The sequence below is a fragment of the Ictidomys tridecemlineatus genome, chromosome 8, assembly GCF_052094955.1.
Source record: "Ictidomys tridecemlineatus isolate mIctTri1 chromosome 8, mIctTri1.hap1, whole genome shotgun sequence".
Lineage (NCBI taxonomy): Eukaryota > Metazoa > Chordata > Mammalia > Rodentia > Sciuridae > Ictidomys > Ictidomys tridecemlineatus.
The window spans coordinates 6974494-6990564 of NC_135484.1; the positions used below are offsets into that span (position 1 = coordinate 6974494).

The following is a 16071-nucleotide window of genomic DNA, read 5'->3' on the forward strand; positions in this document are numbered from 1 at the left end:
GTGTTAACAATAGGTACTGACTGAGACAAATCACTAGGCAGGTAGAGAATGTGGTTGACACCTTTAAACACTTACCGTCTCGCTCCTCTGTGGGGCTTGAGTGACGACTCAGAGACCTAAACTGTAATTCAGCAGCTATGGAAGCCAGTCGATCATTTTCAGGGACGCTGGAACCCCTGTTTTAATATTTTTTTAAACAATTGAACTATCAATTCAATGGAACTTAAAATGAAAGATCTGTGAGATTCTCCTGGAGCCTTGATTCTCAAATGGGGAAAATGTTGCCCCCCAAAGGACAATGCAGTGTCTGGAGACACGCTGGACTGTCATGGGAGAGTACAGTTGGCATCTAGTGGGCAAAGGACAATGCACAGGACAGTCCCACAAGAACTGCCACCCAAAAGAACAGAGCTGTCACTGAGAAAAGGTCCCCTTACAGGCTGTGAGGAAAATTCTGGAGCCAAAGAGAGCTCCACTATTATCCCTCCACAAACAGCAGGCCAGACCCACAGTTCCTGCCTGCAGAATGTCCTGTTTTACATTAACACAGGACATAAGATGGGTTAACTTAAGTATGACTGACAGGCATGAGAAGCTCCCTAGTTTAAGCCCAGGTAAGGTAAAAATATGGCTAATATAGCTAATGTTCAAGGTTTCCATTAAATTATATTTATTTACTCAACCATACTTAATGTACTAAAATTATTACATAGTTCAAAAGATTCCAAACCTCTAAATGGTAAGAAAATGGAAGGGAATACCTAATGCTTTCTTCTCAAGCAGTATTAGCAAAGCAAAAGTACAAGAGCAGGAAGCTTAATATATTAAATAGAACAAAGTTAATTAGTTGCTTTTCCAGAACAAAGTAACCAGAGTAATATTCAGCAACCAGAATGAACCCATAAGGAGTAAAAACCAGGATTAATTATAAAGGAAGTGTTAAAACTGCAATACAAAAATTAAAGAATCAAAAATAAATATGGCATTAGTTGATTAAAAAGGTTACTGGGTGTGTATTTTTAAGTGAATGATATAATGAAGTATGGTAGCATTTATGCTCTTTTCATTAAACACTAAGTAGTTGACAGCACAGACTATTGGGAAAATTATGAAATATATACATTTTTATGTTTCCTTAAATCTTCAAACCTAGTATAGTATTTGTTAAAAAAGAAAGAGGGTGACAATTTCTCTGCCATGCAGTTCAAAACCACGGGTGCTGAAGTGAAGGAAGACATCCACTTATCAGCAGTGCCACAGTCTGAGACCATGGAGGAGTCACCCAACGCCTTTACCTTCCTGATTCCTACAGGCAAAATAAGTCGGTCCCAAGTCCTTCAGAGAATTTTGCAAAGGTGAAAAGCAAGGACACACACTTTCCCTAGTGGTGTATCTGGGAATGTTTAACAACTACCTGTGGGGTGGGACCTGAGAGGGTAGGAGGTAGGCCGTGGAATTTATCAATTTCCACAGAGTTATAACCATTATAAAACTCTAGACAATTAACAATCAGCTCCTGGGAATCAGCAGGAGCTGCTCCAGCAAATCCACCACAGCGAAAACATTTTTTATGCACAATGATGAGGAGTGAAGCCCAGAATAGGTATTTGTTAGGGCAAAATCAATGAAAAATGCCCTAAAACACTGCAAAGTCAGGTGAAATTCAATTTGGGTTACTGATTCTCTAAGACAGGCAAAGGCTACCTACTGTGGGCTGAGAGCTGAAGTCATCAGTGTCACTGCCTCCCCGTGGCACTCTTCACAAACTCGGGGCATGCTGTGCCTTGGGCTCTCACCTATGGCCGGAGAGCCTCCGAAGCAGTGAGCCAATCCACAGCAGCTCTGTGGTCTACCTCCCAGGACCACTAGGATCACCAAGGCTCCCCGTGAAAGTGAGCAGTGGGAGTCTCCTGACCACGCCTCACATCTTTGCGTGGTTTTGCTCTTTTAACTACCCTCATACATACTATCCTAAAGCAAACTTTGCTTATTTGTAAAAACAATGAATTTCAAGATAACATATTATGATGCTATTAAAATTCTTGGATGTTAAGAATTGTCCAAGTATATAAAAACTGAACACAAACACTTATGAAATATTATTTGTGACATGCCAAAAAAAAACCTGCTTATGCAAACCATCAAGACTAGAATGCACAGAAAGGCCAATTGCACGTATTTAACTCCTATAGTAAAATATAAATAAATGCCTTAAGCCTCAGTTCTGTGGAGACTTTGAGACTGACTTTTAAAAAGTGAAATATTCTTTTCTCTTTCCAGTTCTGGAGAGGCCTCCTGTGAAGGAGGACGCAGTGAGTGTGGGAGCCAGCACCAGTCTGCTCAACATTCCCAGCCACTGTCTGGTGCAGATTCACCTGCCTTGACTCTGCACTGCATTTGTAAAGACAACAAGTCTCAGCAGCCACCATGGGATATGGAAGCATGTGTGCACCATAAAGTGCTCAAAACAAAACGAGGATAAATGAGAATCTGGTTCAATGTTAATTGTTAATTTCTTAGTTTACTGCTTAAGCTGTAAAACACTTATATTTTTAGGTTATTTAGGTTTTTAGGTTACATTTATTACTAAAATTAGGAGCATTAATTATTTAATGAGAAGACTGGAAACATTTGTAGAAATTTTAAACTTGTTAAAATTCAAAAACTTTTCATTTTTAAAGGCTTTAAATCCTAAAGTCATAAGTTATCTATCTGCCAACTATGATGTGAATCTTTTTCCCCTAAGAGCTGAAGACTGTAGAGTTCCACTACATTTCATCTCTTGGTCAACTCACCCTCAACCCAAATAGTTTTGTACGTCACCTTCCTTACCAGAAGACGGGATATCGACAGCATCCTGTCTTTCTACCCAAGTATAGCAGAGGAATTCAGAGACCCAGAGTCCTTCATTAAATAAATCACAAGAACTTGATAAACTCCTCTGCCTGGAAATAGCTAGAATGGAAGAGACTGGGGAGTCCCTCCTTATACAGAAGACTAATACAAGAGACTTAAATTTTTCTGAAGCTTGCCACATCTGAATGCTCTCTCTAATAATCATCTATTCTCCAAACACCATCAACTCAGTTTCCCACTTTTGTATAACTATTTCTAATCAACAATTATTTTAAATTAGGAAATTAGGTCAGAAATTGATACTTCTTAAAAAATTCATTGCCTAATGCCATTGACAGGATGCCATCTCTGTACTACGCTGTGACTACCAGGAAAAGGCAGTGTCATGTCCCCTTCTACTGTGCCCAGATTCTTCCCTCTGATCCTCTATGGTCATTTTGGCTAATACCGAATCCAAAGAAACATCAGCATCAGGCACATGGTCCACCTGGCTGGCTGGTGCCAGAGTCTGGGACTGTGACAACCACAAAAGACCCTGAGCACCACTCAAGTACTAGAGGAAAGAAGCCCGTGGTTCCCATGAGGTATCCTAAAGCTAAGGTCCCTGTAGAAGGACACATGAGGGATGGCAAGGACACATGCGCTGATGGAATGAGACTACCTGGTATCAGGGGCACTGCTGATGGGTTTGAGTGGCACAGAGTCGCTACCACAGGGAGCCAGGCGGCCGGTGGTAGTGGTGGCAGTGGCAGCAACAGGAGCAGCACCTGGGCTGCCATGGCTCCGCCCATCCGAAGTCACGCTCCGAGCGCTAAGACGAGAAGAAAAGCTTCAGGAACACAGGTGAGAAAGCGGATGGACTTGCAAATGGCTTTCAATTAAAAATAAAACATGAGGAGAAGTGAAAAATATTTAAAAATACAAAATGCTGTTTGAGATTCATGTATGGGAAAAAAAGACTAATTTCAAAGGTTTTTTAAAAAATAATGTGGTCCTTACTTAGCAAATCCTGTCAAATGAAATTAACTTATGAAAGTGACCACACAGGGGAGACAGGATGCTCACTACCTCAAGACGCAGAAATGCCACCACATTCAAGGACATCCCTGTGAATATACTTGCTCCTGAACTCACTTCAGTGCTAGCCAAGACTGGAAAGGTCATTCCAGCTTTCTCCACTTTTACAGAGATGTTCAGTACTGTTTTCTAAATGTTTACTATGCTACGCAAACTTAAATTTGTTTACCTAAGGTAATTTTTCAAAGACAGAAAAAGAAAGAATTATTCCAAGGCCAGAATACACTTAGTAGCTTGAGGTTATAAAGAAGCCGAGAAATTCAGTTATCTTTAAAGTACAGGCCTGTTTTAAATTTGCATGTCTTTCTTGTTTGCAACTAAGGCTCTGTGGTATGACTTCAAGATAACACAAATAAGAGCTTTTAAGAGCATATGGAGAAGACAGAAAAACATTTAGCTCTCAGGGCAAGCAAACAGTTGTTTCCAGAGCATCGCCATGCACACCAGAGAAGAAGCCACAAAGGAAATGATTGGAGGAACACCAAATACCTGAATCCCTCTGGCGTTGGGATAATTAGATGTGGGTTAGGAGGGTCACTATGGCATCGAGGTACCTTCACAGGACGGGGGCTGTTCCGATGAATAGCTGCCAATAGAAATGGCAACAGATGCGATTTGTTTAGTGGTCAATAGAAAACTGACACACCAGGCAATTATTACATGTAGAGGGAATGTCTCTTAATCTTGTCAGTGACCAAAGTAAAACCATTCAAGAGTAAAAACTTAATTACAAATATTATATCATTTTTAAAAGTTAAAAAAGCTATATTAAACACACAAATTTTTTTCACCAAAACCAATTTTTTAAAGATGTATACTGAACAAACAAATGATTACACTCACTTTAGAGGCAGATGAAAATGTGGCACTTCTCTAATATGAAGTAATTCTCTATGCTATCTACACTTAAAAAGATCTGGTCATGCAAATATTTCAACAGGCCCTACGCTGGGGGAGTCACTGTCACATTCTTGAGTACATGAAGTTTTATTTGATTCCTTTAAGACAAACCAAGTAGATGGAGTATAATTTAACTGTTCTTTTTTCCAGAGTATGTTCTCTTTTTCTTTTAAATATTATAGTAAAAGTTAAATACAGATAAAATTTAAAAAGAAAACTTTAGAGATTTTATCTAGTGATTATAAAAATGCTGAGCATTCCATTTTCCCAACAACTATATATAAACAGGAATGGACGTGTGTTATAATCTGTCCATCCTCATGCTTTCCTCTCAGTTCTACTCACCCTGCTTCACCCCTGCTGGAGACTGAACTCAGGGCCTTGTGCATGCTCGGCAAACGCTCTACCACTGAGCACATCCCCAGCCCTGTACTTTTAACTATCTGATTTCATCCTTCAAGTTTTTGTTTTTCTATGTCATATTTTCTCTTCACACTGATAATTTCAACTGAAATGGGAATCCTCTTTCTTCCTTCATGGTTTTGTTTCCTTCCTTTTAATAACATTACACAGGAGAAGTGGTAGCAAACTCAGAGAGATCTAAAATTCCCTTGTAAAAATTGCAGAACAAAAACCAAGCAACTATTAGCAGAAAGCCAGGAAATCTGAGTTTGGTTCTGTATCTCAATTATTCCAATATCGAGTAAAAGAAACTCAAATAAGTAACAAAGGTGAAAAGGACAAAAAGAACGGGGCTGGGTTGTGCAGTGGTGGAGGCTCGCCTAGCATGCACAAGGCACTGTGTTTGATCCTTAGCACCACATAAATATAAAATAAAGATATCGTGTCCACCTAAAACTTAAGAACAAATATTTTTTTAAAAAAGGAAAAAAGAAACAATTTGATAAGGATGATGTCATTAATTCAGCAAAGACTGGGAAGTACTTAATCAAGAACCACTACAACATTTTCCCATGAAGGTATAGACATTTTTTTTTAAAAAAGAGCAGGCATGCACACACACGTTTAATATTCTTCATACATGAAACAAAACATTTATTTTCAGAGTGTAAGCATGTTTATTTATTTATTTAATGTTGTGAAACTGACATTTCATTGGGAAGAAAACCCAAATGGCCAATAAATATAAAGTAGACGTTCAAATTTCACTAGAGGTCAACATTTATCATAGAGATGTTTTCATGGCCAAAATAAAGACAAGCCCATAGAGTAGTAAAAGAATTTAGTACAACCACGATGTCTGCAGTGTGGCCAGAAGAAGATGAATTAGATCTGAACCTGTTGACATGGAATTATTTCTACATTGTCAGATGCAAAAAAGGAGAGATTAATATCCAAGATGAACACATTTTTATACAATAAATGCAGGAAAACAACCCTATAGATGCTTGTATGATTATGTGAGCAGAGAAATGTAGGGTGGAATGTGTCTGTGCAGGTGCATGAATAAAGAGAAAACGTAGAAGGCTGCACATGAGGCTACTGTCATCAGCTGCAGCTTACAGCACAAGAGGAAGAAAGCAAGCAGCAGCAGCAACATGACAGCTGATGTGCGCTCAGTTTCATTAATTTTCCTTGTCAGAGAAGAACACAAAACCAAAAGACAACTCTCACTGTGTAAGGGACACTAGAGTGTTTACAAAATATTATTACCTTATTTACTCCTTGTTAGCAGCCCATTTTACACATTACAAGGGGAGACTCAAAGATGTTAAATGAGGCCCAGGTCACTTGCTGTCAGGCAATCTGACTCTGAGATCAGTTTTACAATCCCATAGTGGCTGAGGGGACAAAGGACAACTTGAGCCTACAGCAGGCACTATTAACTGTCCCACCAACGGTTTGAAGTGACAGGCATATTCAAAGATCATGGACTCAAATACTACTGATGATCACCTCTGCATTATGGCAATGTAAGTATTTTTCTTGTCTTTTATAATTTTTCCTACATCAAAAATTTTCCTTAATGTATGTCCTCTCCATTTTTCTACATATTTTTTCTATTATAATTGCTTTACAAAGAAAATACTGCTTACGCAATAAAATATTTTAAAGAAGATATGTATACTGAATTACTGAATATGGATTCTTAGAAAAATATTTTAAGAGATCAGAAAATCAAGCTCTATGATTACAGGCTTAAGCCAGTTTGATGGGAACACAGTGGGCTTTGTATACAGCTCAAATAATCTTACAAAAAATAATCCCCATTTTTACAATAGTCTTGATAGAAAGAGTTTATATAAAATAAATGAGTCTCAAAGTTTAACAATCAATGATTAACACTTGTTCTTATACTAAATTTTCTGAAGCTAGCAAGTACCCTTTAAGAAATACAGTTCATGTTCAAAAATTTACATTTATAAATTATTTTTGTGTGATTTAAATTGTATAAAAGTTTTGGGTTTTCACTTTTTGGGTGCTTAAATGCAAATACACTTTTGTTTTATTCAGACTGTATCAAGAATAACATGATACTTATTAGTTTCTTCTTGATATTTTGTTTTTAAAGTTTCAACATATACTGTAAAACTACCTAGCCTAACAATAATTGAAAACTGTAGTTAAAGTAATGTATACTGTGCCATAACATTACATATTCTTAAAAAAAAAAAAAAAAAAAGTAAAAACAAATCAGAATTTACTACTAAGGAATGGGGAAATGGGTTCCTAGGAAAACTTGTGGAGAAAAATGGTTGCCACTCTTTTCCAAAGATAAGGGAAAGGGGAAGAGAAGTTATTCACCCACCTGCAGTGTCTTTTGACCTTTTCAATCTTTCCTCCCCATGAGCAAAGATTTTAAAAGGAAGAATAGAATGGTAGTATTGATATATTTTTTAAAAAAATAAGGTACTTTCACCTTGCTGACTAGCAGGAAACAGCCTTGTGTTGATATTTTAATCTTCCTATGGGATTTAGAACAATTAATGTGGAATTCTCTAAATATATACCTTATTTCTATCGCTTTCACTGTCATTTCCCTAAATACTCTTAAAACGTCTCACAAGATGACCTGCTCTTGTCCCAACCAGTAGGCTCCAGGAGAAATGCTGGAACAGCTGTCTTACCAAGGTACAAACCTGTAACAGGACTGTGTGGCTTTCCTATGACGTGGCCGATGCATTCGTTCATCAAGGCTTGTAGGCTCTAGAAACCAAAGGGAAATGGGAAAGAGAAGAGACGGCAAGCAGAGCCTGCATTACATCAGCAGTACCAGTTAGGTTTCCAGTATATTTAAGAGACATGCTACTTTGAGTAAATATTTTTAATTAATTTTAAAAAATAGGTTTAATCACAAATTAAACACAAATGAAATGTAAAAGAATACAGTACAAAATTCCATTTTTATAAATAAGCACAAATTAGCAGTCAAGTGCCCATGATGCATTGATACACATAAGCAAAGGACTTCTCATGTAACCAACTCTATCACTGGGAAGATAAAATAAACAAATTCACATTTTAAATCTGATGGAATTTATCAGAACAGCAATAATACTTAACTCGAGCATTACATTGAAGTGAAATAGCTAATCCTTACTCAGTTTATAAAATGCAGAAACTAATATTTTAGAAGTACCAGGGTTTACAAACAACTGGATACCAGATAATGATTTAATTTAACCCTATTGTGATTAAAAATAAAAGCATTTAAGATCTTGCTATGCTATTTAGAGTGTTCCAAGAACCATATTTATATATGAAAACACATAAACAAGAGGATAGAGTGATTGACTTCTTAATTTTTTAATTTTTTTTTCTTTGTAGTTGTAGATGAAAAGAATACCTTTATTTTATTTACTTATTTTTTTATGTGGTGCTAAGGATCAAACCCAGTGCCTCAGGCATGATAGGTAAGCGCTCTACCACTGAGCTACAGCTACAGCCCCTCAATTTGTTTCTTAATGAAAGAAAATTATAGAATATTCCATACCAAGAAGTCATCTTCTGGCAGAGCTGAAATAAAGGCAGGTTCAATGGCTTGCAGAAAATCAAATCCTTGAGTTGCCCACCTGTCACATGAAAATGTTCAATAATCACAAACCCACCAAAGAAATGCTATAGCAGTCTCATATTACATGATAATGGAAAGTAATATAACTGGAAAATTACTCTTTAGAACAAAAATACATGTTTTATATTTATACAAATGCCTGTGTTGAGTAAGTTTATAGTAAAAGTTTTCTAATAGTTAACAGGTTCCTAAGTATAGATTTTCTTTTCTTTGTGGGTAGGGTAGGTAATCAGGGATTGCACTCAGGGGCACTAGACCACTGAGCCACATCCCTAGCCCTATTTTGTATTTTATTTAGAGACAGGGTCTCACTGAGTTGCTTAGTGCATCACTGTTGCTGAGGCTGGCTTTGAACTCTCGATTCTCCTGCCTCAGCCTCCTGAGCTGCTGGGATTATCGGTGTGCACCACTTAGGCATGCAGCCTAAGTATATATGTTCAGTAAAACAACAACAACAACAAAAAAAGCTGATCACTATCAAGTTTAGAACCCTCCTTGTTACACCACCTGCTCCAAAACTTCATATACCATGTAGGAACAGACTACCACCCACCCTAGACGACTCAGGCACAAGGCATGCTTCTGGGACATTACCTGGGTCTTGTACCTCTACCACTCTCACATTTAGTCAGGACATAATTCATCCATTTCCGGGCAAAGCTTATGTATTTGTCTCCTATCTTCTGTCTGAACTCTCCAGACATCAAACGAACAACTTCTTTATGGTACTGTAAGAAGATTTCAAGTATATCAAAATTATAAAAAAATTTATTATAGTAATGCCTACACACTATAATGTCATGTCTGCTAAAACTGTCATTATCTAAAACCCAAAAGTAAAATCCAATTAAATCTTTATATTCTGAACTGCATGAAGAATTAGTGTCTAAAAATGCAATATCATAAAGGCTTTATTCATAAGCTTATATTAAGAAGTATGTGTTTATGATATTAAACATCTCTTAACATTAAAATGTACTAGAAAGCTATTAAAACAAAATAAAAACCAGGCAATTATCTAACAATTTAAAAGTCAAAATTTCCAATATTTGGCAGCAACGTACAGTAATATTCTTGGCTAAACTATGATTACAACAAATAAAGTTTGTTGTTAAATGAGTCTTAATACTTCTGTAAGTAACTTACAAGGCAGTTACTAAAGTGTACTACATTGTTCCTCTTATTTTACTTACCTCGAACCCAAAATTGTACCCTTGAATCATTGCTTCTCGGTAATACTGCTGCAAGGTGACAGATTCAGATTCATCAACTTCGGCATCAAACTCGGAGGTGAACATGTGGTCTACCCGGTCAATGGCATCACTTATTCTGTTGCAGAGCTCTAGTGCGTCATTCTGAAGAGTGCAAAGTCACGATGGACACAAAATGAAGCAAATCATACATTACTTATTGCATTTAAAAAGGAATACTACATTCATCATCACACAGACATTAACTACCACAACACATTACAATCACTTTTAGTTAGCAAAAGAAATCACTGAATACAGAGGGAATTATATTATTTTCATTTTTATCTGTACTTGGCATTCTTTAACATTTTATAAAACACAAAAGGAAAAAAATCCACTTAAAATGATAATGCCTAATTACAATCTGGTCTTTGAATAGGTGCTGGTGGCTTCAGTATTTCTGTGTATCAACCACCAGAAATGTTACTGGCACTGCCTGGAGATATTTTTGGTTATTAAAATGGAAGGAAGTAGAATTTAACAGCACATGGTGGGCAGAAGCCAGCAACGCTGCTAAACATCCTCCAATCCACAGGACACACCCTACAACAAGTAATTATTTTCCCAAAATGTCAACAGAGCAGATGATAAAGACACCAGACTACAACAAGCTTTAATTGACTCCACAGGCAATATCACAACAGCTTCAGAATGCTTTCCCTTCCCAACCCGTCCTTACACACACCTGTGTGTACACAGAATCCATCAGACAACTGCCCCCATATATGGTTACAAAAATATATTTCTCAAATCATCAGCATTTCTCTGAAGCTAAGAAAATAAAATGGTTTTCACCCAGCATATCTCAACAGCCTTACCTGCTACTGTTACTTTCCATTGCATATATCAAAATTCAGCCAAATTAGACCATGTGATGGTCAGCACATACCAGCCACCCTGAGCCATGGACACACATGCCCAAATGTTCCTTTCTGATTTGCATCTTTTGAAACCCTTCAAGTTGCTGTTACAGGGCCCTAAGCCTTCGGGCCTCTGTATGTTTTTAGGTCCTTAGGGTATAAACTCCCCAAGCTCAAGAATAATCAGCATCTTATAAAATCCTCACACTCTAGAGTTCATCAGCTCAGACTAAAATAAAAGACAAAAGTCTCCCGCTCTGCCACTGGTGTGAGACTACAATTTATAAAAGAGAATTATAGATAAATAAGACAAGTCAGATTGGTAGGGAAAAAAGCAAATGTCTTTCAAATGATTTGTCTCGTCTTTTCAGGGTTTACTTCTTTAAGAAATCACACCTTACTCTGACTGAGAAGACATAACTAATGGCTTGTGGGAAAGTATAGATGAGACCAGGACTGATAAATGCGTACAAAATAGAAAGTGATGAAAACAGAAAAAAATGGGAAAAGAATACAGGCTCTGGCTTGTCAGACACTCTGAAGGCCTTTGTGCCCATGTACAACTGATTATTTTCCCTATTATAGTTAATTTGGCTGAATCATTTGTTCCTTTTTGAGGGAGAGGGGTTACTGGGGATTGAACTTGGGCACTTGAACTGAGCCACCTCCCCAGTCCTATTCTGCATTTTATTTAGAGACAGGGTCTCACTGGGTTGTTTAGTGTCTTGCTGTTGCTGAGGCTGGCTTTGATCCTCCTATCTCAGCCTCCCAAGCTGCTGGAATTATAGGCATGTGCCACTGTGTCCTTGGGATGGCTAAATCTTTTGTTAAACAAAGGAATAAATAAATCTTCCTTTAGATTACATATCATTGATATGGAACTCTGGTAGTAAATCCTGGAAATTGCTAAAAGAGAAATTAATGTACATTAGGAATGAAGAGACCTAGAGTCCAGCTTCAACTTTGCTACTCAGCCATGTGACCATTATGAATTCACTTAACTGCTCAATTTTCACTCCTTTCCAATTATAAATTTCCTCAGTTCCAGAAAGGCTTAATATGAGGAAAAGTGTGTACTGGGGAGGGAGGGAGAATGGAGGGCAACTTCAGAGCTCCTGTTCCCCAAATAACATTATGTCACGTCTCTCGACTCTTCCACAGCAGCATGCCCAAAGGTAGTCATCAGAGCCGGGGAAGGGAGAGGAGGCGCAGTACCTTGAGCTGCTGCAAAGCTCTGGCAATGACTGGCTGACTGGACGTTTGTTCCTGGCGTAGAGTCATAAGCCCCTCAATGGACTGCTGGAAGGATTTTCTGTGCATCGTGAGATGAGCTGACTGCATGACAACTAGTAAAAGATTGTCCACCTACGAGGGAAATCAGACACAGGGTATGACAAAGACCAAAGGCTGCTTTCCCACTCTAGTTCAAACCTCATCCAAAAGCAATGTCAACCCCACGGCCACCGGGTCAATAACCACCTGACCAGAGAGTCAAGGCAAGCAAAGCTGCTCTCATAGAGCAACGCTCTGCGTGGGCAATGACGTCCAGGTTTTCCCGCACAGTGGAGAAGAACCCACTGCACTACGCAGGCCTGCAATGTTGACGTAGCTAGACCTCCCAGTAGTCCATACTGCTGGTGTAGTGTGGAGTGTGGGGGTGTGAGCATGGGCTCTGGAGCAGCATGTCAAGGTGGAAAATGCAGAAATAGGACCAGGATCAGATAAGGCGGCTTGTGTGAATCATTTAAGAGATCAAAACTGTATTATTATTATTTTTTTTTGTGTGTAACAGAAATAGTCACTGCAGTATTTGGAGTTCACTGTTAGAACCATCATTCTCAAAGTTCCAAAACAACCAACCAATACAGAACTGAAGAACAACAGTGAGGTTGAAAGGAGGAAAACTAAAAGAAACTATAACCACTCAGGAAAGAGACGGTGACTTTCTGACCATGACAGTAGCCCTGAGGAGGCAGGGAAAGCATTACTTACTGGATACACTTCTGCTTTCCCACTCTAGTTCAAACTAGGGTTAGTGATTAACTGCAAGGGGGGAAGCTAGATTTATATTACCTGTCATGCTCCTGGCTTAAATGAGTGGGCAACCTGCACCATCCCCTCACCTGGGGAGACAGAGCAGGTCTATGGGCCAGAGGGAGACATAACCCAAGTGCCTGGGTTCTAGTCAGGCTGACTAAGATGCACATGGACACTCCCATCTCTATCCCTAAACTGGACTCAGGTAACATGGGAAGCTCCTTACAGTTAAAATCAGTGAGTATATAAACTGACTGGGATCCTTATTATATGAGCAGGAATAGCCATTGCTATAAAAATAACTAAATAATCAGTAAGCCAGAATCCTTAGGGTACTTGAATTTCTAGAATTAGAAATTAAATTACTGAGATAATTCTTTAAGACTTGGGTCTCTAGACCTAACTACCTGAACTAAGGAAAGGAATAAATAAAACAGATGTATCATTTCAAATATTCCAGTATAATGTAACATAATTATAAAATTTAATGTAACATTTTAGTACAAATTATGCTGAAAATTACCAGTAGAACATTGAAGCACTCTTTTGGGACGCATATTCTTGAGCTAACCAGGGCAGTAAATCCATCATGGGCTAGTAAAAATTCATTTTTCTGAAAGCATTTTAAGTAAATAAAGTAGCTGGAAGGTGGGGGCCCAGCGAGTGGATGTGGGACCTGGAGTGAGACTGACCTGCATACTTCTCAGGGTATCCACGGTCTCCACCTGAGGCACTAGCTTAACAGGCTGTGCGTCCCAGGTGCCCCAGCCACCGTCTGAGTCCCGGGCCCGGTCACTGGGCTTGGTCAGAAGCAGGTAGGCATCCATGAGCACGTCGTCTGGGTCCTTTGCACAGTCTTTCCCTGCAGCAGCGTTGAGCAACTGCAAGACGATGCTCTTCTCCTCAGCCAGAGAGTCCGGAACAAACACTTGCAAGTTCTCCAAGCCAGGAATCTGTACCTAGAAAAGAAATGATCCAGGCTTATGCATTTACAGAAATCTGTTATTTAAAAAGAAAAAAAAAAAAAAAAGCAGGTTCAGGGTCAGGATTTGGGAAAGACAAGAATGTGAGCAGTATGGGGAACAGCAAGCAACTGAGGTCAAAGTGACGTAAAGAGAAAGTCTGGGAATGGACTAGGGGAGGTTCTTGCAGTCTCTCCAGTTATGGGACATCTTTTTATTGTTCCATTTTCAACTACAAAGTACTCCTGGGAGGGAATGGAACAATTTCAGTCAGCACTGGTGTGTGAGGCTTTTCAAGTCACCTGATGCTCTGCTGGGGGGGTCAACATCACCCATCATTTCAACAAGGGACAATAATGTGGTGCTGTATGGGCCACACATCCCTCCCTAGGCCACACATCCCTCCCTAGGCCACACATCCCTGGGTGTGGCATAACATTTCCAGTGACAATAACATATATAGATTCCAAAGTACTAAATCTCAAGCAAAGGGAAGTAAAGATGATGACTCAGAAAGTGGTTCTGGTGATAACCCGGACACCAACATCAAAGACCCATGTAAAAACTTCAAACTGCTTCAGGAAATGTGAGGGTGAAAAAGCCACTATTAAAAATCAAGATTATCTTTTCATGTACATTATTTTAAACAAGTAGTATGTGTAAATATTTGATTACTTATCTGCATTCTTAAGATACGTTAAGTCAAATAAAAAGTATTTTTCTAATTTTCAATGGGAAACTATGGGGCAGTTCTATAATGAGGTGAATGTATGGCCTCCAAAGCCTAAAATATTCATTATCTGGACCTTTCTGTAAAAGTATGCCTATTTTAGAAAAAAGAATGAAAGGCAAAGTATTTCAAGTATACTTATTTACCTTCACGTACTGTTTTGCTTTTAGAACATCTAGTAGGTTTCTAACTGGGGCTGAGAGGATAAATTCTGCTGCTATTTCCAGGTCCTAGGATGAGTTACAAAGAAACTTCTTTAGTACTAGCTTTCTTAAAAGTAAGATAAAATAAAAAATTTTTTAAAAAATAAAGGTAAATAGTCAGGTTTGCAAACTCACCTTCCTCAACATTTTAGCAAATCCAAGTGCTTTTGAGGCTCTTTCTCTGGCTTCGTGGAAAAGCTCCTTGAGTGCCCGACTGATCTCTATAACAGACCTCCTGCCAGCAGATCAAAGCCGGGTCAGAAGCCATCAGGTGTGCCCCAGAAACAACAGCATGAACAACAAAGATGAAGCAAATCCCAAGTCACAGTAACAAAGACTGCAGGTGTTTTCAATGGGAGCAAGCCATTACTGTGAACTTATACATAATATGGAAAGCTGGCTACTCGGTTTGGTTTTCTGGATGTGCGTGTGTGCAGCTCCTGATTCAATCCTGGGCAAGCACTCCACCTCTAAGCTACATCCCAGCCCCCTCCTCAGTTTTATAGGAAGTACTCATGTCCTTTAAATATATGCAGGATACCTTCAAGTAACAACAGGTCAAATTCCTAAAGGTTTCATTGATAACTTCTTGGAGTTTGAGATAAGCACAGTCTGGTAAATGCCTAACAACTGGCTCTGCAAAAGCATGGTGGCATGTAATACATGTCCATCTGTGAGGTGTAATGCTCCCACTGTGGAGGATCTCAAGGCAGCAGTGAGATTCCACAGAGCAGTGCTTGGGGAGGGATGTGCACAGTCAGCTGAGGCAAGCCAGTTTCAATGCACCACTGTGCATAAAGCTCCTATTAAATCCATCCCTAGTGAACAATTAGAGCATCATAAAATGTTCTTTAGTTCAAAATCTGTCACCTTGAACTCTTATGTTCATATAAAATCTATGATATTAGATCTCAAAACCACAAGACCTATAAACTGATGCATTCTATTTCTCAACTACTCAATTTAGTTTCCCCAGGTGAACCCCTTTCTTTAACCTTGGCATAGAAACATCCCAGGTATTTTGAACCCAAAACATGTTTTGCATCAAACTTTGGGTGGTGAGAGACAGAAAACATTCTAGTTCTGGAGAGCCAGTTTCATTTGAGCATTAGCTAAGACTGAATTACATATGACTGATATATGGCCACAAAATGGCT

At 38.7% G+C, this 16071-nt stretch overlaps 1 protein-coding gene across 7 annotated transcripts in view; it reads right to left on the bottom strand.

The window, feature by feature from the left end:
• Positions 1 to 16071, bottom strand: part of Map3k4 (mitogen-activated protein kinase kinase kinase 4) — a 101367-nt gene that overhangs the window by 12630 nt on the left and 72666 nt on the right. For 4 of the 7 annotated variants that reach the window (XM_078018790.1, XM_078018785.1, XM_078018792.1 and 1 more), the window contains 11 exons: positions 15050 to 15149; positions 14858 to 14941; positions 13712 to 13978; positions 12198 to 12347; positions 10063 to 10224; positions 9464 to 9597; positions 8789 to 8867; positions 7923 to 8001; positions 4423 to 4519; positions 3518 to 3667; positions 76 to 176 (listed from right to left, as the gene is read on the bottom strand). In XM_078018790.1, coding sequence (XP_077874916.1) covers positions 76 to 176; positions 3518 to 3667; positions 4423 to 4519; positions 7923 to 8001; positions 8789 to 8867; positions 9464 to 9597; positions 10063 to 10224; positions 12198 to 12347; positions 13712 to 13978; positions 14858 to 14941; positions 15050 to 15149 — 1403 coding nt within the window. The remainder of the gene's footprint in view (positions 1 to 75; positions 177 to 3517; positions 3668 to 4422; positions 4520 to 7922; positions 8002 to 8788; positions 8868 to 9463; positions 9598 to 10062; positions 10225 to 12197; positions 12348 to 13711; positions 13979 to 14857; positions 14942 to 15049; positions 15150 to 16071) is intronic. The other 3 variants (XM_078018786.1, XM_078018789.1, XM_078018787.1) reach the window with 3 other exon arrangements.